The sequence below is a fragment of the Rhododendron vialii genome, chromosome 8a (genome assembly GCF_030253575.1).
Source record: "Rhododendron vialii isolate Sample 1 chromosome 8a, ASM3025357v1".
Classification (NCBI taxonomy): Eukaryota; Viridiplantae; Streptophyta; class Magnoliopsida; order Ericales; family Ericaceae; genus Rhododendron; species Rhododendron vialii.
The window spans coordinates 15,071,520-15,093,660 of NC_080564.1; the positions used below are offsets into that span (position 1 = coordinate 15,071,520).

Here is a 22,141-nt window from a genome sequence, read left to right on the forward strand (position 1 = left end):
ATAATAATGGTGGAATAGTGATTGTGGTGGTGGAGGTGGTGTGTTGGTGGTGATGGAGTGGTGGCGGCGGCGGCGGCGACAGTAGTGGTGGTGTTGGAATGCTGACGATAGTGGTGTAATGGTGGTAGTGGAGTAATGGTGATGTAACGGTGGCAGTGAGTGGTGGTGTAGTGGTGGCAATGGCAGTGGCAGTAGCAGTGAAGTGATGGTGTAATGGTGACAATGAATGATGTCGGTGGAATGATTGTTGTGCAATGGTGGCATTGTGGTGGCGGCGACGACGAAGGTGTGGTAGTGGTGATGGCAGTGTAGTAATGGTGGTGGTGGTGATGGAGTGATAGGGGAATGGTGGTGGTGGTGGTGGTGGTGGTGTGGTGGTGGTGGTGGTGGAAGAGTGGTGGTGGTGGAGTGATGGTGGTGGAATGGTGGTGATGGTGGCGAAGTGGTAGTGGTGATGGTGGCAAAGTGGTGGTGGTGGTGGTGGAGTAGTTGTAGGAGTGGCGGTGGTGGTGGGAGTGGTTGTAGTTGTGGTTGTGGTATGGTGATTAAATGCAAGTATACAAGAATTCAGCCAAAATTTAGTAGCTCAAAGCTACTTAATTTTTTTCAACTTTTTAGCCTCCATTTTAAGTAACACTTAATTTGTTGAATCACTTATTACTTACTCCCCCCGTCCCTTTTTTAGAGTCCAGTATTCCATTTTGGACTATCCCTCAATAAGTGTCCATTTTGTAAAGTTAGTGGGTAAAAATTTATGAATTTTTCATTTTGCCCCTAAAAGTAAATTCCTTTTTGAAAAGTTAGTGAGTAAAAATATAATGATAATGTCTCCATAGAGGGTAAAGATGGACAGTGGAGATAAAAATTGATGTAAAAGGTGTAATAATGATGTCTTTTTAATAAGTTGAAGTTACGAAGCAGGACACTTAAAAAGGAACGGAGTGAATAATTGATTCAGTTTTAAATGCTGAATTTCGATTATCAAACAAGCCCTAATAGTGCCACTAGTCCCAAAAGACGATGTTCATTGAAGTCGGACCTAATATAGACAGAAAAATTTGTCCTGCACATAATTACCACGAAGACCTTTTCTTACGTTAATTAACAGTAGCTTCCATAAACCTGTGAATGTCTTAACAAATGTGAAAATCAACAACAAAATAGTAGAAGTCTCAAAGTAAACCAAGAACAGTAACAAAAAAGAAGGAAAAAAGTGTAAAAAAATGCACTATGCGAAGAAGCGAAAACCCAAAACCCTAAAAAATTAGATTCTCTTCATCCCGAAAAAGATTGTCCAGTCCGTAAAACGAGAACTCGAAAATAATGTACTCTTGTCAAAAAAATCCCAACATTTTTGCTAAAATTGAAATAACTCATTCATATCTAATACAACTTGCTGTAAAAATCTAAATTTTACTTGACAAACATGGAGTATTATTTTTAAGTTATCGTTTGGTCAACCGGACAATCTTTTTGCGACGAATGTAGTAGGAGATACGCTGATCAAGACAATCTTCCAGAATCACGAGCAGCCCTTCTTGTATTTGTATTTGAATTTGGTTTCAGTTAGTAAAAATGCATGTTCTAAAAACAAAACATACACAATGAGCCCTTCATTTTTGTTAATCAGGACTTAGTTTTATACTTTAAACTCAACTTCTAATGAGAAATTAAACCTCGTCTCGTGATCATATAGCAATATGATTTATCTCAAGGCTTTCTCCAAAGACCAGGGTTGGCATAGAGGTCACCTTTTAAGACGTGATGGATGCAGGGATTAGAATCTCATTGTTGTGAGCTGCAGGTTTGATTAAATAAACAGGCCAAAAATAAAAAAACAAACGTAACTAACCACCCTCCACGACTTCATGTCTCTAACTAGGACCCTCTTTCGTCGCATCTCCATCTATTTCGATACACTCTTTTCAGCAATCTTTAACCAGCCCAATCTTCATCGCTTCCATCACTATCCTGAAAAATGTGGTAATTATGAATCAAATTAGCAATCATCACCAAGTGGTGAAGTCATGTTCACCATATGATAATCGCTAAAAGTGAACATTATTACCACCATTGTCCATGTTTAACTGTTTTGATCATAACACGCAACATATCCTTTTCTTGCTTGGATGCAAAGGATTACAAATAGTGGCAGCTTTTAACAAACTAATTTATTCACAATACCGGTCACCAAAATCAACAAAGATCCATAAAATTGATGTAAGTGAATACTCAGACCTTTGATGTGCTTGAAAATTCTTCGATGTCATCATCTTCAACCTACAAAGTTTATCCACTAAAACATGAGCATCAACAAGAACATTTGTTTCTCCAATTTGGCTTAACCATTGGACAAGAAGATTCACTTCACCTCCTGTTGCATCTATTCGAAAGCATGCAAATTACATATGACTTGCATAACGAAGTGCGGTGGAATACTTTGAGCTTTCCGAGAACAATGAACCCGCTCTATAAGCACATACACAAATTCGTAACACTGTTATCGTTTCTTGTCACGTAGAGAAGACTACTAGAGCCTCCTCTTGATACTGACACTACAAATCCAACTGCTCTTAGATGAAAACCCCTTGAGAGAAGATAATTGATAGAAGAATATATTTGCGGAGAAGGAGAGAGGTAGATTCTAATGTATTTTCTTTGTATCTTCAATATCTGCAAGACTATTATATACACACGGTCCAACAGTTTGAACTCATCTAGTAGATAAAGATAATCTATTATTTGACTTTAGACTCTCCTAACAGAAAGAGATAAGAAGTCTATCTCCTTCTAACCCACCCAATCACGTACCCATGTCGACTTCCCATGTGAGTTGGGTCCGATCTAACTGACCCATTTACTAACATCTCCAACCAGTACAAACTGGGCTCCAAGACATCCTCTCATCATCCATATCAATCTTATCAATTCTCTACTCATACACAAGAAATGAGGCATTCAATTCAGTTGGTTCTGCATCTCTTGGGCCTTAGGGCAGCTTTCAAACTCACCAATGAGTTTCCATGTTATGTTGGCTGATAATATCCACCAAATCAATGTACAAGCCACGGCTAAAGTTGTTGTGTGACTAGCTGGGTCATTGTGATATCTACTTCCCAATTAGGAGTGGGAGTGTTAGGAGTTCTGCATGAGCTAGTACAAGAGAGTGAGGGTAGTATTGTAGTCATACTTTGCGACGCTTCTCTGTAAATAATGTGTTAGGGTTAAGTTTGCCCTAAACACTTCTCCTTTTCTCTCTCACAACAGCCTCTTCTGCCTAGGGACACCTTGATACCAAGATTCAAAGTTATTTAAGGCAAGAGGAACACCAAGCCGCTAACCTGAGTTAGGGCTCAGGCGCAAGGTGAGGCAAGGGCTCTATTGAAGTAAGGCAAACCTCGGCAGAAAAATAGCAGAACTGGCATATACATATATACCTATGATATTGAACATTGAGAAAAAGACTACCCTCTCCATGAGTAATAAAAGATTGCATACTAACTATTTACTGTTCCTTTAGGCAGTCAATTTCGTTTAAATCTCATTAGTCAATTTCCATTCAGTGCAAGTAACAGAGCAAATACGTAGGAGGAGGAGGAGGAGGAGGAGGAGAGGAAGAGGAGAAGATTTACCACAACCTTTGATTTAGGGTTCTTTGACAGTACAACTTTTTTTCGGTCCTTGAGCTCTTCAAATAAGTCGATAAACGGAATATTCACAACTCAAAGACAATTGATATATCATAAAAGTGAAAGGCAAGAGACAATTCACTGGAGTGAGTACTTGGAACCAAGAGTCACATATAAGAAAGTAACCAAAAGCCAAAAATACCACTCAACCATACGAAATAAAGAACAAGAATACGAAAAGCTATAAGAATAAAGAAAAACTACCTTTGGTTGTTCCTTGGTGACTTTTTTGTACCCTACAATTTTCCGGAAAACAATAATGAGCTAAATTTTACCGAACTGTGAACCGTGCGCATGTGTTAAGGAAATTGAAAGCACTCAAATAAATCCTCTAATGAACTTGTTAATTTTGAAAACAACTGTTGCAATTTACTTTACCTTGACCTCCTTTCGTACAAGGGTGGCATTCTCTTAATGCCTTATGAAATATAGCTAAATAAAAGAACTAATTTTAACTTTTAAGGCAGCAAAAATGCACAAACAGTCAGAGAAAGTGACTGACCAGCTTTTCTGTCATCAATAACCTTCACTTTTTTCGACAGCCTCTCATCCTGCAATAACACCTAGCGCATCAAGAATGCAATATGGATCCCCCAACCATCCTACCGAAAGTAGAAATAGCTAAATTGTGCCAAAGATAATCGTGCTTAATCTAAATTTGTTAAAGTAGGAAAGGAAAGGATATCTAACTTCCACTTCATTAGTCTCTTTTTCTGGACCAACATGCTGCAAATTCTGGCTGGAAGCTGAAAACATAAATGATTCTTACTGATTTGAGTATTCCAATCTTGTAATCTCATGATACGAAAGTATTTAGAAATAGCACAAACCTTTTGACGACGGCGACTTCCTTACTTTTCTTGGTGCCTTCTGAAATTTGAAAAGTTTAGCAGGAGATTTAGCTCAAAAACCGACAATAACCTTAAATGATGCAAATCCATCTGATAAGGTACACGAGAAATCCCACGGCTATAAGTAAGGTACTGAGAAAAAGCATCGACACAAATTACCAGGGAAGACATTATACAAGGATATACATATGTAAAAAGGGACTAAAACAGAACTTGGTAACATCACTCCAGCCATGTGTCTAATTTACCTAAATCAATTATAACTTGATGCACAGTTTGGTTAAATACTAATGTACTAGGCAGTCAAATCCCAGGACCTGCGAAGCACGGGTATCAGTACGGTATACAGGTGTGATGCAATAACAGACGGCGATATAGTAAAACCACAAAAAATTAAGTTACGGGTACGACTGGAATACATCTATATCATGTTTTATCTATATTTTGAAAAGAAAACAAAATTAAGCAACAAATGCAAGAATACTTACACTTGACCTAAATAATAAAGACCTCCAATGTTCATCTACACTCTTTGCCATGGTCTTAGGTTAGGTATGATCCACTTCCCAAAAGTTTAAGCACATGCCTCTTTGGCATAAATTTAGAGATCTGTCTTTGCAGTGTCTCATCTGAGTTTTTCATTATATTTGCGTGCATAATTTTGGATCAATCATTCATCTTAATGAGCTGAATCTAAAAGGCAAAAAAAGTACACTAAAGTAAAAAAAAAAAAAAAAAGAGTTCAAAAAAGGTGCCTTTAGGGTCCTCAAGGCTGTCTCATCTGAAGTTTTTAAACCTCCATATTTTTCTTCTCTTCTTTTTTTTTTTTTTTGGCAATTCCTCTCATCGAGCTGAATGAATCCAAAAACATTTGGCGAAAAGCTAAACAAAATATCATTAAACTTCAATAGTGCCAATTGTCTTCAGCAAAAATCAATTTAGGCCAAACTCACTACATACTAGAACTTATGTGCTCAACTAAATTCAGTACCCCTTACTTTTTCTTATTTTTTTTAACATAATTTTCAAGAGGTGGTCAATAAGCATTGAATCTATGTCTGATATTCCTCCTCTTTCTATTTGTTCTTTATATTCCCATATGCAATTTCTATAGAAGCATGGCATTTCTTCATTCACACATGTCCCAAGTCCACTCACTAAACTTAAAGTTTTCCATTTTCTTTTTTTGCTTCTGACGTTCACCAAACCAGGTCTTTTTCGAAAATGTTGAAATATAGTAAGAGCAAATAGACAAAATAAGAAGTTAGGATTGAAGTTGTAAAAAGGCCTTACTAGTAAACATCAAGCATCTAGTACAACAAGATCTAGGGAAAAAATAGTCCAGCCATACTCATCCCTGTACATGTGACGTACTGTTGCCGTACCCAAATACCAAGACATATCGGTTATATTTTTGTCATACCAGGTACATATTTTTCCGTACTAGTACCCGGTACTCGTACGCCACCATTTTTCAAGTACCTGTGCTTCATACCCTGGACACTTGTCAGCTACAAAATCAAACGACCTAGAGGAGATATAAAGTTATAAACCGATGTCCACACTTCAAAACAGAGACCAAAAGGTCAAAACGCAACAAAAGTTTGGGCAAGAATATGGGGGGTCCTTGCGATAAATTTGCTAAAAGAGTACCAGAATAGACTGATTTCTAACATGCCTATGGTATCAACTATAAGTCATTAAGAACAGTTGTATGGGTTAAACACTCTAATGGTTGAGATCATTGTAAACTACAACGCTTGGTTTCAAGAACACACCCCGCAAAATGCCCAATTTATTGAGACCAAAAAGTAACCAAAACTCGGCTATTCACAAACCTGGGTTTTAATTTGGTTTTAGATGTTCATAAATAAACTACACTACGTCCACTCATTAAGTTTCAGATTCATTAGTTATACTCAACACAAGAACATCAAAAGTATAGTTCATCACAAGCTACAAAATCAAAAGCACATGTATTTCCAGTTGCATGTATCAAAACCAAGAAAGAGTGTAAAGTAGAAGGAGACATGTTAACTAAGTTATAACACCCAAGTAATGACCATTAATCTTCATAAGCCCAACAAAGAGAGAGTAGTCTTCAAGTCCTCGGTGCAGTATCTGTGTATGCTTATGATGTTGGCTCACGATAATTTACCAACTAGTCACTTACGGAAGTTCTACATTGGAATCATCGATCGGCAAAATGTGACGAACATTTGAAAGTGATACCAATCACTTTGTAAAACTTTCAAAGAAAAAGAGACTCACAGATTTCAAATGCAACTTCTAGCACCCTAAGGCAATGCATCACAACGTAATTAAGCAAAGTCCACCATAACAAAAACTGAGGAGCAAATGTAAACTCTTATCTAATGTTATCCCTTACAAATCTGGAGAACTTCTCTAAGCAACTTCCTTATCGTCCCTATACCAAACTTTGTATTAATCAAATCTGAAAGCCCAAATGCAAGTCAGTATTAATGCAATATCTTTAAGATCGTCCCTATACCAAACTTTGTATTAATCTCATCTGAAAGCCCAAATGACCATCAGTATTAATGTAATATCTTTAAGGTGACGACCAGGAAGTTGCATAGACAAGTTTTCCAGATTTGTTAGGGATAGCATTAGATCAATTGGGGACGAAATCTTACAAGAGAGCCTAATAAATGATATCCACGAACAACACCTAAGACAAAGTAAACCTAGAACTGATAAGAAAGATACTGCATTTGATCTTAGCCAAAAGGGAAGTCGGGTATCAAAAAAATGAACTAAAACTAGAAACTACAAGACAGACCGGTTTAGAGAAACCCAGGATCCAAAATGGCAGTGACATCATTCTTCACTATATACACATAACCAAGAATAACAAACAGACGCTTGGCCAAACTATATGCTCCATTAATAGAGTGACCAAAAAGTACTGGAATCAACCCACCAATCCATGGATAATGATGACATGAAAAAATAAATAATGTAATTTTTACATACTAACTCCTAAAACCCCTGTCCCACATAGAACTCACCATTCACCCACTCCACAATGTTGATGGGTCTAATTAACATGGATATTAAGCTACCAATAGTTCCAAATGTCTAAGTTTTAAGGAAATGGGCCCAACACTGTATGTTAAGCTATCTAAACTCTCCCCCACATGCAACTGCATCTTCCGCATGGAGATGCAAATGTCCATACATATCGCGAAAGAATACAAAGAGGAGAATCATAATGCAAACAGGGAATCTATGCAAATAGAGAGACTTGAACCCAAAACGTCTCCCAACTGAGCTTTGATACCATGTTAAGTTACCAATTGTCCCAAAAGTTTAGCGGTTCGGAAATGGGCCCAACGACATATATCTAGCAATCCAGTAGTTGAAAGCAAAAGTTCCTATAGAAAGGCCATTCCCACTGAGGGCCCCCGGTAATTAAATGTTAGGGAGAGTTACATTGGGTACAAACCTAAACTTTAATTGAAGTGGCTTCCATGAGACTGAACCGCCAAATACAAGTAATTTCCATGGTAGGGTGCAGATTCTAGGACTTCTTTTGATATACGCAGCATCATGTAAGATTCATGTTAACATGTTTGGTAAACATTGAACAACAAATTTGCCCAGAGCTGAAAGTTTCCTTGCACACATGGCAACAACATAACACAGCTTGGACATATTTAGGTTAGGTACCCTTCAGAAAGAATAATCCCTACGTCCCAAATTAAGTGTCCCTTTTCACTATTTTGGAGGTCTCAAACTATTGTCTATATCTTTTCATCTATAATGTTTTTTACATACAATATGGATCTTGTTTGATAGATCTCAAATAGTTCTATTATACAAAATTTTAAAATCTTGAAAAACATTATGAGTTGGAAAATAAAAGATTTTGTTAGTCGCACGACCGCCGAAAAAGGACACTTATTTTGGGACAGAGGGAGTAATTAATTAGGTACCTATGCTGCTATGCACCATTGACAAATGAGACCACCACATGCATGCACAGGCTCTGAATCAAATGTTGCAAGATCTAACCTTTTCCTCCACTTTCTTAAACAAGGTAGATATGGTAGGTTGGATAAGACAGCTATGACTGCTACGAGAGGGTTCTTTTTGCTTTATCACCGACCTAGCAGATGGTTGAACTTTTCCTGAGAAATGAGTAGATGCTGCAGCATCCTCATTGTCATGGTCAACAATAAGGAGGCATGAATGTACAGTCTGTGTCAACCAGTTATAGGAATCAGCATACAGTTGGTGAGATCAACAATGAGAAGAGAACCACAAGGATATAAAAGCCAATATGGCTGCTGGAGAGGGAAGTTGGAGAAATATTGAATGAACAGTAAATAATGCAATGAGCACAAGGAAACATAATAGGATATCTCCAGGAGCATAATCTCTGAGTAGATCCATGCCACCTTGTAGTTCCTGTCCTATAGATTCAGTGCCGCCTTGTTCCTCTCTTTTAGATGTGTCATCATCGTTCCCAACCAAATCCTCTGCCGAAGAAGGTTCTGCAAAACTGAACTACGAGATGGCTTAGAGAATCGAGCCATGAACTTTGTGAAATGCTACATGATTTCAGAAAGTGGGAGTTCCAACACAGTTACCATGCTTAAAGGCAATCCAAAAATTAGATATCTATACATAAAAAAGCAGTGTTTTTGGCTTTTTGCATTTTCTAACCCCAATCATTTTCATCCATATAACAGGACAAATGATAAAATAAAGTTGCTGATCTCAAAAAAAAGCTAAAGGAAAGTTCAAAGGACAACAAAAGTATTGTTGATTCTAGCTATGTTACTTGGAACATGCCATGGTACGCCACATGCCCAAAATTGCGGTGTGGTGAGGGTAGGTTTCTGCAGATTTTAATCAAAAAAATGTTCTTATTTCAAGAGATTATTTTTCCAATAAAATACAATATTACTTGCATAAAAAGTTATGTAAAACACAATCGAGAAGCATTATGATCAATATTTCTTATGATTTCCCTTGCTAAAGATTCACTCACTCTAGTTTCTACAGAAAAAACTTCGGGGCTGCTCATAATCACTAAATTTCCCCGGTTTGGTACGTAGGTGTACTATATTTCCGAATGTGCATTCCGAAACATAATTTGCAGGGGTATTCGAGTTTTCTAGCAACAAAAAGTTAGATATATCATCATATGTAGTCATGCTCATAGACCCTCTCTATCTTGGTTATCAAGAACTTGTTCCAAATACCTTTGACATGATTAGAAATCCAAGCATCAGAATATTTCAGTGTGGGACAGTGCCACATTGGATCACCACAAATACGAAATGGGCAGGTATTATATGCCCTCTTCTAAACAGATCTGCACCCGTAGCTATCATGCTTCAAACTCCATGTGAAGTATCTCTATCAACCTCCGAGCACATGGCTAATAGGGTATATCCTTGTGGGGTTAGTATCTAAATGTTCGGCAATATGTAGGGTCATCCAAGCTAAACGTCTCAATGTTGTCAAAACACCATCAATATTAACCTTTTCAAGCATCATAGCATCAAAGTAAATGAAGCACTGATTCCTAGCACTCTATGATACTGGATGTGACATCTACTTATTGGAACTAAAAACACGGAAAAATTACACTAATATTGCCTGAGGTTTTAATGAATTACAGCTAGCCCCACAGTTTTGGCATCATTCCACGTAACCCCCCCCCCCCCCCCCCCCCCCCCCCCCCCCCCCCCCCTCTCTCTCTCTCTCTCTCTCTCTCAGTATGTAAATGTTTTCAAAGGCGTTTTCTGGGCTAGCCTTGAGGCGGTGAGGCAATGCCAAAACGCCTCAAGGCGTGAAAATTTAGGTGGTGAACCCTAAAGGCAGTCGCCTAATTTCCTTAGGCGCACCGAGGCGTACGCCTTAGTCGCCTTTTTTACGCCCCGATAAATGAGGCGTAAGCCTCACGAGAGAAATTTTCCTAATCTAATTTTGGTAATTTCGTAATTCAAACCCTTTCTCTCTCTCTCTCTCTGCTGACTTGTTGAAGTCTATCATCATCTACAATCGTACTCTGTTTTTCTTTACTAAGTGACGAACTGATGTGCTCTCTTAATAACTAATAAAATGATAAGTTAAGAAGATAAAAATTTAATAACTAATAAAGTGATGTTATAGGATTTCTCAATTAGTTATTGATTGATAAGGTAATAATAAGTCATTAACTAATAATCTACTTTATGCTATCTTTTTGTATTAATCTATCTTTTATGAAATGTGTATTTTTTGTATTTTTAAGTTATTTTGTTAATTTAATTATTTAAAAAATCAAAAATCAAAAGGCTTATGCCTCAATGCATCGGGGCGTACGCCTCGCCCCATGGAGGGTCAAGCACCTCACCTTGCACTTTTGCCTCATTATGCTGTATTGATTCCCTTCATTATGCTGTATATTTTAAATCATATGAATAAGAACAGCCCCTACACCTCAATTCATCTCCAAAAACTAACACAATTCATCTCACTCAAAAAGCTCCCCAACACGCCTAGATGAACCAAGCCACCTAATCCTCCCACATCCACCCAATCCTCTCAGACCCACCATATCCACGAGCCCCCTACACCCCTCCAGTGGCTGAAGCATCCCAGCCTTACCATGTCAAAACAGTCATTGGGCCGTGGCTTGGGCTTAGTTGCTCCCAAACCCACCATATCCACGGGCCCCCTACACCCCTCCATTGGCTGAAGCATCCCAGCCTCACAGTGTCAAAACAATCATTGGGCCATGCCACTCTTTCATTGTCCCTCTTTCTCTCACAATCTCTTAGCATCCCTCTGCTTTGTGTATGTCTTATCGCCCCCACCACTCACAGCCACCTCAGCACCATCAATGGGCCATGGCTTGGGCTTAGTTGCTCCCAGTGCAACTTCGGCCTCACCGCCAGTGGGGCTGAGGGGGAAGCGGATAGCATCTGCAGATAATGATGACTAACAGAGAAATTAACCTATCCATTGCTGGTTCAATGAGATTGGCAGCGTAGAAGGGTTGACAGTTTATGTAGGTTTCTCCAGCTATCAATCCAAACCCAACACATGAAAACTTGTAGGTACAGACTGCCCAGAGAACAAAACCATAAAAACACAAAACAGAGGAAAACATGGCCAATGCTCTAACACGTCACTAACCCTATCAGTCTATGTACCTACCTTTTGTTCTACTTAAATTTACTGATTCGGGGTAGATTGCTGCGTTGCAGTGGAGGGTAGTGGTGGAACGACATGAGGAAGACATAAGAAATGGGAGATAGGGCATACCTTGGAGAACCATCATGACAACTTCTCTCTTTATCACACACATTTGTGGTGGTTAGATTTGTATAAATGCAGGTGATTGTACAGGTCGTGCAGGTGGTTCGGCGAAGTTGGGGTGGGTCAAAACAAAGGGAGGGGGAAAGCAGTGGTAACCAACTATTGATTATGGGTACCCAAATCAAAGAGTGCCAAAGATGATCTTGGATAGAGCAACAGATATAATAGGCGTCGGGGAACAGGGTGGGCAATTAGCAGGGGTTTGGCTAGAGTGGGGTTGCAGATGTGTTGGTAGTGGTGGTGATGAGGGGTCATAGTTGTGTGCCACAACAATGACGGAGGCCATAGAGGGAGGAGAAGAAATGAAGGGAAAAGAAAACAAAAAATAGACAGATACATAAAGAAAGAGTGGTGGTTATTAAGTGATTTCAACATAGGTAAGAAGAATAATTTTCGATGAAGTTACAATTTAAATGCAAGAACCAAAGGATGAAAAGTTACAATTTAGCACAGTAAAAGAGGGGACGTTGGTGAGACAAATGAAAAATAGCGAGGATGGCTGTATATCTTCTGGACCTAAGGGGAGGTCAGTCTCCTTTATGAGAAACAAAACAAAAAGGGATTATAGATATGAAAACGTTGAATTGACCCTATGTCATTCGACTTGGAGATAGTGAGTAAAATACTAGGACACATTAACTAAATACGAAGATTGTCCTTGGATTGATGTAATATATTTTAAAAGTAAACATTTCTTGACAGGCTGACTAATCACACTAATGCAACTAGTAAAGTAGCAAGTATAACTGCATATGCAAACAAAGAAGCTGCACAGAAATGGTAGACAATGACAGTTATTATCCACTGGATATCGTACATTCCATCATCAGATTGCAATAGTCGAGTCAAATAAGAATAAAAGGCAAGGTAAGTACTTGAATCTTTTTCCTGCAGTTCTCTCTGAATGCCGAACTGGAGTCACCTCAGTGAAATCTTCGAAATTATTCTGACTGTCAGAAAAATCATCTTCTAGGTCTGTTTTTGGAGACTCTTGTTCTGCATATTTCAATCCAGCTTTTTTAAACCCCTGCTTTGTTTCTGATGGTGCACCTGCACCACCTTTGAAATCATACCCCTCATCACGCGCCTGGAACCAACAAATCAATAGGAAGTTTGTCTGTAGCACTTCTACAACAAGTAGATTACGAGATTCTCGCCCGAATATACTACCCATCAATTGCTTTTCAAGTTAACTAACCTCAGACAGCTCCCTTGGTAACTCAAGACGAGCTTCTTCTGGATTCTCCTGTTTTCTTCCAATCCACCATGCTTCAGAAAATACAATCTAAAAGATGCAGAAACAAAAGAAAACATTTGCTGGCAAAAGTCAAGAATCAAAACAGAAAGCATGAATGCAGAATCTGTAATAAGGAAGGAAAGTATTTGAATCCAGACATAAATCTAATGGTCCAGAATTGTTGTGTTCTGAATTAATGTTCAGATTGGTTGTCACACAATATTCAAGGGCTTAGATTTGGATTCACTTCAATCGAAGGCCAAGATCTTTTTCGACCACAAAAGATTTACCGCCCAACAACCTGTTGTAATTCCCCCGTCTCCCACGTCCTCCTGTCACAAACCCACATCTCCCCTTTACCTCCTCCTCGCCCTCTTCCTGATTGGTTGAGGCAAAAGCATAAATCCTAACCATTCATGTTTTTGATCCAATGGCTAGCACTTTGTGTGAAAATAGAGCAAGAGTCCAGGGTTTCTATGTGACACGTGTCCCAAATCCAAAGTAACCCCTCTCTCAACTGGCCCACCACACCCCCAGTTTCAAACGTCTCTCTGTCTCCATTTCAAAATTCAAACCACTCCCAACAACACACATTCTCTCTCCCTGACTCCTTCGTCTCCTCTCCTCCCCTCTCTCTGAAAATCAAAAGGCGATCATTCTTGTGATTTTAAAATTGGATTTTTTGTTTATGTGTATGAGTTAGGAGGGTTTGGAATTTCTTGATTTCTAGGGCTCTAAAAGTCTTATTTGTGCTTATCTATTGTGCATGTAGAGGGATTTTCTACCTAGATATCAAGCCCCCATGTAATACGAATTTTTGATAGGGAACATATGTGGGTGGGTACGTATTCATCTCTTTTCAGTTATCTCTGTATCCTTTTTAAATTGAGTTTTTTGTCTTTATCTTTTTGCAATTTTATCAGCAAATCGGTCCCCCACCACTCTCAGGTAAGGTGATTCCTTTTGTTTTAAATTGAATTCTTTGTGTTTGGGTGGATGAGTTAGGAGAGCAGGTATTATTTTAAGACAAGTTTTCCTTTTTCCCTGTTAATTGGTTGTTGTCTCTGCTTCGTTTCTGCTAACTGCATTGGTTTTGTTTGTGTCCAAAAATGTTATTACCTTTTACGACTATTTGTTACTTCTTATTTTGGTTTTGTCTACAAATTATTGGATGTTAGCATGTGTAACTAATTTCTCCATTCTGTAGTTTGTTTTTGCCAAAAATGTGGGATTTTCAAATAATTTGGCCTCTAAAAGCATGAAATCCTATTCTAACTATAGCTTGGGTAGTGTTTTTGTTTCTAATTTGATGATAAGAACTAAGAAGTTGTGTACAAATTGAAGTTTTTATCACACTTAATGTTTGGTTTTGAAAGGGATCATTATGACTGAGGGAGTGGTAGCCTTGATGGTGTGGGTTAGTGTAAATCTGTCGGGATAATAAGAAAGGGAAGGGGGAAGCTAAGAAAAGTTATGAAGTATTTGCATGCTAATCTATTTGATTGTTGGTGCAGGAGTTGAATTATATATGGTTACTCCATCAAGCCTCCGGAATGGAGTGTCCAACTCGAGCTACTACTTTGTTTCCCTTCGGAGGGAACTGATTTCTCCTATTTCGGGTAGGAGTCATGGGACACCAACAGTGATAGTTGAGTCTTAATTTCAGTGTATATTTCCATGTCCTTTCGGTGCAATCAGAATCCATGGTGAACTTCTTATGCATTTTAAAACAGCATTGAGTTCCTTCCATGCAATCAATTTGATTACATGAGCAACGTTATCAGCTTCTTTTGTTATGATTTTTGAAATTTATTTTCAGGTAGCTGTAACGACACTGTAGAGGTCCGACCTGGAATAACTTTCGAGATATAATTCCACTTTCTATTTTTCTTTTATTGAACTTGAAAATTGGGTAAATAGATGTTTTGTTCTCTTTTGTAGTAAATCAATGTGACGTGTTCGTTGTTTCATTCACCTTATGCATTTGCAGCTTTTCATTTAGCCAAACAATTGATTCTTAATTTATTTTTTTTGTGAGCAAGGTTTTAAATAACAGTATCAGGACACATTACGATAGCGGTCGCGGTGCAATGGTATCTTGCCTCAAACAATACGTAAAGCGAATCGGTTGTAGCGGTTGAGAATTTTTTGGGAGTCACTCTTTTCAAAAAAGAAAATCTAAAGTGCCTAATATACCCGTACGGGATTAGTATCGACCATGAAGCAATGGCATCGAAAAGTGCATTTCTGACCATTTGAGTACTTCATTTATTATTCAAGCTCCAACCAAAGATATTGTGAGCGCATAAGAAATTCCTCTAAATTGTAGTATGTCATTTTGAAAAGCTCCAGTTTGTCGTGCATTTGTGTGGTCATATGCAACCATTTCCTTCAAAATTGTTGTTATTTTTATTAGGGTACACATGTTAATCGCAATTCTTGATTTCCTTTGAAGTGCGATACTTGAACATGTGGTTGGTTGATTTATCTTTGATTCGTGCCTTAGGTATGGCCGTATGTGCAATTTGCTAGACTTAATAAATTGTGACAAAAAAAAAAACTAAAGGAATGAAATCTATGGGTTCGGCTATCTAATTTATTATCTGATCACGTTTCATGATTCTTACTAAAGTCATCAAGAAGACATAGTTTGTACTTTGTATATTGTTAAGAATGCAGTCTAATGGGATCCATTGTTACAACATCAGCAATGTGTTTTATTTCGTTAGACAAACATGTTAATGTTGTTGTATGAGAAGTATTTATGTATTGGTTTTCAACTCTTACTACAAGTCAATCATTAGCTTTTCTAGAAAGTGTTTTCATTGGGGTTTTTTTGGGTATGAGTTCTTTCTGTGATTGTTTTATTCGCTTCAGCATGCATGGTCATGAGGCAATAGTTGTAGCAACTCTAATTACACTGTGAATGATCCATCTTAACATGCACATGTGCATTGTAGGGCTGTAGTCATGATATGCCCAAACCCCGTTACACATAATTTTTCCAGTCTAGCTTGGCACCTGCTTTTTGGCTTCCCTTTAGCATTGCCAAGTTTTTTTTGGACATGCTTTTTATCACTATTTTTATCATAAATGAAGCATATAGGGAGTTAAGAATTCCTGTGCTTAGGCTTCTTCTTTTAACTTTCATTTGTTGTTGATACAGTGACTAAGGGGGAGCCACAAGAAGGATAATCGAAATACTCTCATCTTTGACTACCTATACCGATGGATCATTTATATAGTTGTGGGATCAAATGTAACCACTTTCTATGCCTTTGGCTCTGCTTCTTTCGCCTCGAAAGCTGGTTCACTTCCCTTTTTTGTTTTGCTTCTTCCGTAGAATTGGCTTTAGCTTCATCATTTGCTATGCTTAAGTGGTGTTCCTTAGAAGGAAAAAGGATGCTACCTTTCTTACTTTGTTTCATGAAACTAGATGAACACTTTGTACATGATTTTTTCTTTTGGGAATAAAGTAAAAGGATTGAGGAAGAAAATAGCGTTTTAGAAATATTTGTTGATATGGATTCTGTAATGGTTGATCAGTCATGAGTTCTTTTTTTCTTTTTCTTTTTCTTTTTTTTTTATCGGCAATAAATTTATTGAGGAAAACTTAACAAAGGGTACAGTCATGAGTTAAAACTAGGCCATTGCTTAAAATTTGGTCTAATGACAGAATGCATGAATGAAATATTCATTTTAGAGTAACGTGATTATGAATAGGAACCGTGCTTGGAAGGTAATGGTGGTTCATTTTAGTTGTGTTCAAACTGTAATGCGGACGGCAATTCCTAGTATAGTCGACGAGGAAGAGGAGGAGAAAAGGCAAGATGCCTCACAGCCTCAGCCTTGTAGGAATCTCACTTTGAAGTAACAATGGAGTTTCTTCCTTGAAAAGATGACAGAAGTTCACAGCGAAATTCCACAATAAATCTAAAACTCTGCACGCACAGGAATACCTCTAATCTACAGATGTACCAAAATGTACCTTATTTTAAGTTTATCTAGATAAGAACAACATACCAAGACTTGATTGATCTACATTAGATAATAAACCACATATGGATGATGGACAGACTTTAGGAAAGGAAACATTTGTATGGTACAAAAAGAAAACACTTACCATGGTATCGAAATAATCCTCACATGTGACATTCTTCCCACCTCTGGAGAACTGCAGGGTCAGGTATCGGTTCTTGGGATATACGATGGTCCCAAACAATTTCATTTGACCCTATGAATACATTGTAGAAAATAAGTAGAAGGATGTTAAACAAAAAAGGTTTGGAAACCCAACCATCTATGTGGACACATTCTCCCTCTTATAACACTTAAATTCCTAGTATCTTTGTCGAGTTTCCAAAAAATTTCTCTTTTAACGTATTTATTTTCCATAAAGACTCGTTATCTATATGTACATTGTGGCAAATTTTATGTTTCAAGCTCATTTCTGCTTCTGTCGTTTTATGATTGTTTACTATGAGTAAAATATAGAACATTCTAAGACCTTGTTTAAGGGTGCCCTCACCGAACTATTTTTTTGGGTACGCCACTGAACGGGCACATTCATTTTGTACAACATGCTGATGTCGCAGTGTGTTGGTAGTTGAAAATTAGCAATATATCTTGTTGCCAATTAAACACTTCCACGTAGATATGTTAGTGCAAAATGTGGTGTTCCCAGACGAGAAAGAAACCTGACCTGAGAGAAATGGAGGTATAGAATGGGGTTTTTGGTGCCGAGGTCCTTGAGCTCGCCGATCTTGCCGCCGGAGAGGGGGGCGAGGAGTCCCGGGAAGGAGAAGAGGAACCTGTTCTTGCGCTGAGACTTCCTGAGGATGTCTTTGCCGTGGTGCTTCGTCACGGTCTTCGACGGGCTCAGCAGCGCCGCTGTGGACGCCTTCGCTGGCGCCTCCGACAGAATTCCCTTCGAAAACGCCACTCTCTTCCGTCTCTTCCGCTCTTCTGCTTCGGGATTCGCCTCCGCCCCAGCTCCATTCTTCTCCGCCTCCTTCTTCCCGCCTCTAACCATTCTCTCTCTCTCTCTCTCTCCCTCCCTCCCTAATTTCGCTCCCTTGGGCGGAAAATTGTCTCTCCGTACTTGCTGTTGGGCAGGGGTTTACACTGTCCGGATTTGTCTGATTCTCTGGAAAAATCAGTAACCGGACTATTATGCATGAAAATTGGGAACCAGAACCTAACTAATATATGCATGAAATCTAACCAGAACCAAACCACAAAATCGGTCCGATTTTGATTCGGTTCCGATTCTATCCAATTGGCATCCAAACTTATCACCGGTGTGTGAGAAAGAGAGCCGTGAAATTGAAATTATAAAAACTAATCTATTAAATAAGGTTGTAAAAAATTGAAAGAATAGGAATGTAATTTACTAAAATAAAAAAGGAAAGAATAAAATAAAAACTTTTCTAATAAATGAGATTTTATCTTTAAATAAAGTAAGTTTAGCAAGAACGAGGTTAACCTATCAAATTACACACATATATTTATTTTTATATAATTATATATATTATTCTAAATGGTCCAGTCCGATTCTAATCACGGTTCTTTAATTGAAAACCAATAACCGAACCAAAATTAACGGTTCTTATTTTTTTGAACTATAACCTGACCGCAGAACCAGACCAAATATGACAGTTCGGTTCGGTTTTCTGGAACACCCCTACTATTGGGGGCTTGGTAAGAATTTTTACTTAGGCCCTGTTTGGAACTAAGGAAAGGAAAGGAAAACTAATAAATTTTTGAATAGTAAATTTTCTTTCCCTTTTTCCTCTCATTTTATTTTCTTTTCTTTTTCATAGGTTCCATACAGAGCCTTTAGGTAATTTATGTTGTGTGTTTGGATGAGTTTTTATAATTTTTTGAGGTTATGAGTGAAGAAAAAAATTAGCGTAATGAGTGAATAGAGACGGATAAAAAAAAGTGAAGAGAGATAAAGAGAGAAATAAAAATAATAATTGAAAATATGGGTAATGAATGGAGAGTAATAATTGAAAGTAGGGATAATGAATTTTTTTTGAGTTTATAAATTTTTTTCCAAAAACCAAATCGAGCATTATCAACGAGGCCACTATTCGCTGCCCTTATTTTCTCCGCATAATGGGTTAAATTTTTTTATTGCAACATAACTCTCAATGCAAAATGACCTTATTGCCCTTCTAACTTTTTAGACACAACCCATCATCATCTTCTTCTTCCCTTCCCTTCCTCCTCCCTCAATCAGTTGACGCCTCCTCCATCTTCACAGCATCTCCATAGACACCACTTCCAAATCAAGAACAGTGTCGCACCACCGCCACTCTTTCCCCTTTCTCTCTCTCTTTGTGTACAGTCACCATTAACAGTCGAATATATATATATCGGTAACCAATGTTGAAAAATATATATATAATTTGATAATTAATTGCCGAATTCTAGTGTATACATTGGTATTAGGTAACCGAATATTTATTTAACAATATTATATTACTGAAGATAGAAAAGGCATGTATATATATAAAATTTGGTAATTGACTATCAAAAACATATATATATTTCGGTAACTAACTATCAAAATTATTTAAATACTACGGTATTCAAACGTCGAAAATTTTGCATTTTTTCATACCTGAAACGTCGAAAATTTGGTTCAAAATTTTGAAAATTATGGGTCAAAAAAAAAATAGTGCTCAGTTGGCTCCCAAGTGGGTTTCGTTTTGAATTTTCAGGTTTCAATTTTTTTGTTTCAATTTTTGAACTTTTTAGGATTTTTTGGATTTCAAATTTCGATTTTGAATTGTGGAGAGAGAGAGAGAGTACGTGAACGAATAATCTTGAAGAGAGGAAGGGAGGGAGTGACGGTGGTAAGGCGGTGTTCGTAGCTTTGGTGGTGGTGGCTATGGAGATTTGGTGTTTTGAATGGGAAGGGGTATAATGAAAAGATTGAGTGAATTTAATGGGTTGTGTGGATAAAATTATATTTTAAAATATTTCAAGTTGGTTATAGGGAGAAAGTGAGTTATGCAAAGAAAACATTTTGAATTGAGCAACCTTCTGTAACTTCTGTTAGTTCATGATTAAAAAATAAAAAACCTTTATGTATCATCGTTCATTATTAAATTTTCTGAAATCCCAATCATGCCCGTTAGAATAGTCAATCGAAGGTTTTCCTTTGACTATTCCAATTAGTTTATTTCTTGAATCTCTCTACATCAAGCTAACAATATTGTCACGTTGAGAAATCGCAATTATCATTTATTTTCCACATCAAGCTAACAACATCATTTCTTAAAATTGGTTACAAAGTTTGTTGTTAAGGGCCTATTTGGCAAGTTCATTTTTGCATTTTTTTGTTTTCCCTTTTCCCATTTTGGCTATTTAGCTAAGAAACAGAGAACTCATTCTACGAGAATGGGTTTTGAGATTTGAACAATGGAGAAAAGAAGTGAAAAAGAGACTTGGAGGAGCTTTTTCCATTTTCGGTTTCACATTCTCATTCAAAAGGCACACAATCCTCTCTGTTTCACCATAATCCTCCAAAACCCCTTCCATGAATGTTATACTCTCACCGGTCAAGAAAACCCCACTCCAACTCTCTGACGACAATGCAAAATTGAACTCCACTACTAAATCTTCAGGACGGCGACATCGACAAAATTGGACTCCACGACGACGGCAAAATCAACAAAATTGGACTCCACGACGACGGCAAAATCAACTCAATGGCAAAATAGAAGATGGGTTTGAGATTTGAGACTTGATTTCAATTCGTCTGTTTCATATCGGTTTGAGATTTGATTTCAGTTCGTCAAAACTCGAAGATGAGTTTGAGATTTTACAGCAAAATAGAAGATGGGTTCTCCCAAACCATTTGATTCTAGAAGTTAGACTTTGTGTTTGCAAATAACCCTAACCATTGGGTTCTTGAAGTAAGAACTCAAAGGGGGAGAAGATGGGTTCTCTGTAGAGAGAGGGGAAGGGGATTTTTAATTAACATGAGTCTTATTTTTATGACATGGGTAGGGGCAACATAGTAAAAAACCAACTTATAATTCATTTTCAGCCAATATCTCCCAAATACTACTCTTGTTACAAAATACATTCTGCACATATCATCCAAACACTCTACCAGATTCAAAATACATTCTGACCATAATCCAAAAAGTCAAAAAAGCCAAAAAGTTGAAAATGAAAAACCAAAAAGTAGGCTCCCAAAACGCCCTCTAGATGAAACAGAAAAGAGTTATGAAGGGTATTTTAGTTAATAAATTGCTAAAATATGCTAACTTCATAGTTTTCGGTTAATAGCAATGTTGTTAATCCCGTACTGTACCAGCCGGTACGTACCGGATTTGCGTAAAACCTGTAACTTATACCTCAAATACCGTTCCGGCTCTAATCTCGGATATTACCGGCGAGTACCGGCGATTCCGGACGATCTCAGACGAGATGGAGGTACCGGAGGTACTGGAGATTCCGGCCGGAATTTTGCAAAACAGGGCCATTTCACACCAGGGAGTGGAGGAAATGGAGAAATAGAAGGAAAAAAAAGGAGAAAAGAGGAAATCGGAAAAAAAAGTGGCTCCTCGTGGTCTTCTCCAGCTTATCCGACCGTGGCTGGAAGTGATTACTTACATAGATCTTCCCATTGGAATCCCTCTCAACAATACATAATACAACCCACTTAAAGGAATTAGAATAAAAGAGAAGGGTGATGAAATTAGATCTTCCCACTGGTTAAGGAAAATGGAGTGGTGTAACCGTGCAAGACTGTAAGTATGAGAGAGAGAAAAGAGAGAGGAAGACTCAAGCGGGTCTTCATCTGGTTTTTCGTTTGTCTGAGGAGAGAGAGAGAGAAGAGAGAGTGAGTGTTTAGTTGGATTGGAGAAAGTTAAAAAAGCTGTGGATTTTTTTATGTGTACAAAACTAGTGGTTTTAGCACATGGTTTGGGAATGGAAGTGGTCCAAGTGCAGTAATTTTCCGATTTAAAAAAAATGAAGAGAAGAAATGGGTTTGTTGGGAA

The 22,141-nt window shown here is 37.9% G+C and overlaps 1 protein-coding gene and 1 long non-coding RNA gene across 10 annotated transcripts; one reads left to right on the plus strand and one right to left on the minus strand.

Annotated features, from left to right (window-relative positions):
- The first annotated feature begins 1,416 nt into the window (after window positions 1-1,416).
- On the plus strand, window positions 1,417-1,838 carry LOC131336391 (uncharacterized). The gene is made up of 2 exons (XR_009202815.1): window positions 1,417-1,546; window positions 1,697-1,838. It is a non-coding gene; the product is annotated as an uncharacterized LOC131336391 (long non-coding RNA).
- On the minus strand, window positions 1,599-18,258 carry LOC131336389 (DNA-binding protein RHL1). 9 transcript variants are annotated; one of them, XR_009202811.1, is made up of 13 exons: window positions 17,821-18,224; window positions 17,242-17,352; window positions 13,080-13,166; window positions 12,757-12,968; window positions 8,928-9,068; window positions 8,579-8,765; window positions 4,520-4,559; window positions 4,380-4,435; window positions 4,192-4,252; window positions 3,894-3,925; window positions 2,239-2,280; window positions 1,853-1,971; window positions 1,599-1,751 (listed from the first exon to the last, which is right to left on the minus strand). XR_009202811.1 is itself a non-coding variant. In XM_058372192.1 (12 exons), exons 1-12 carry the CDS (start codon window positions 18,148-18,150, stop codon window positions 1,936-1,938), a joined length of 1,335 nt encoding a protein of 444 aa, XP_058228175.1. In that variant the 5' UTR covers window positions 18,151-18,258; the 3' UTR covers window positions 1,599-1,935. The 9 variants fall into 9 exon arrangements, 5 of the variants coding, with proteins under 5 accessions (XP_058228175.1, XP_058228176.1, XP_058228177.1 ...); XR_009202812.1 differs by lacking the exon at window positions 2,239-2,280; XM_058372192.1 differs by having other exon boundaries at window positions 1,599-1,971; window positions 17,821-18,258.
- Between the last annotated feature and the right edge of the window lie 3,883 nt (window positions 18,259-22,141).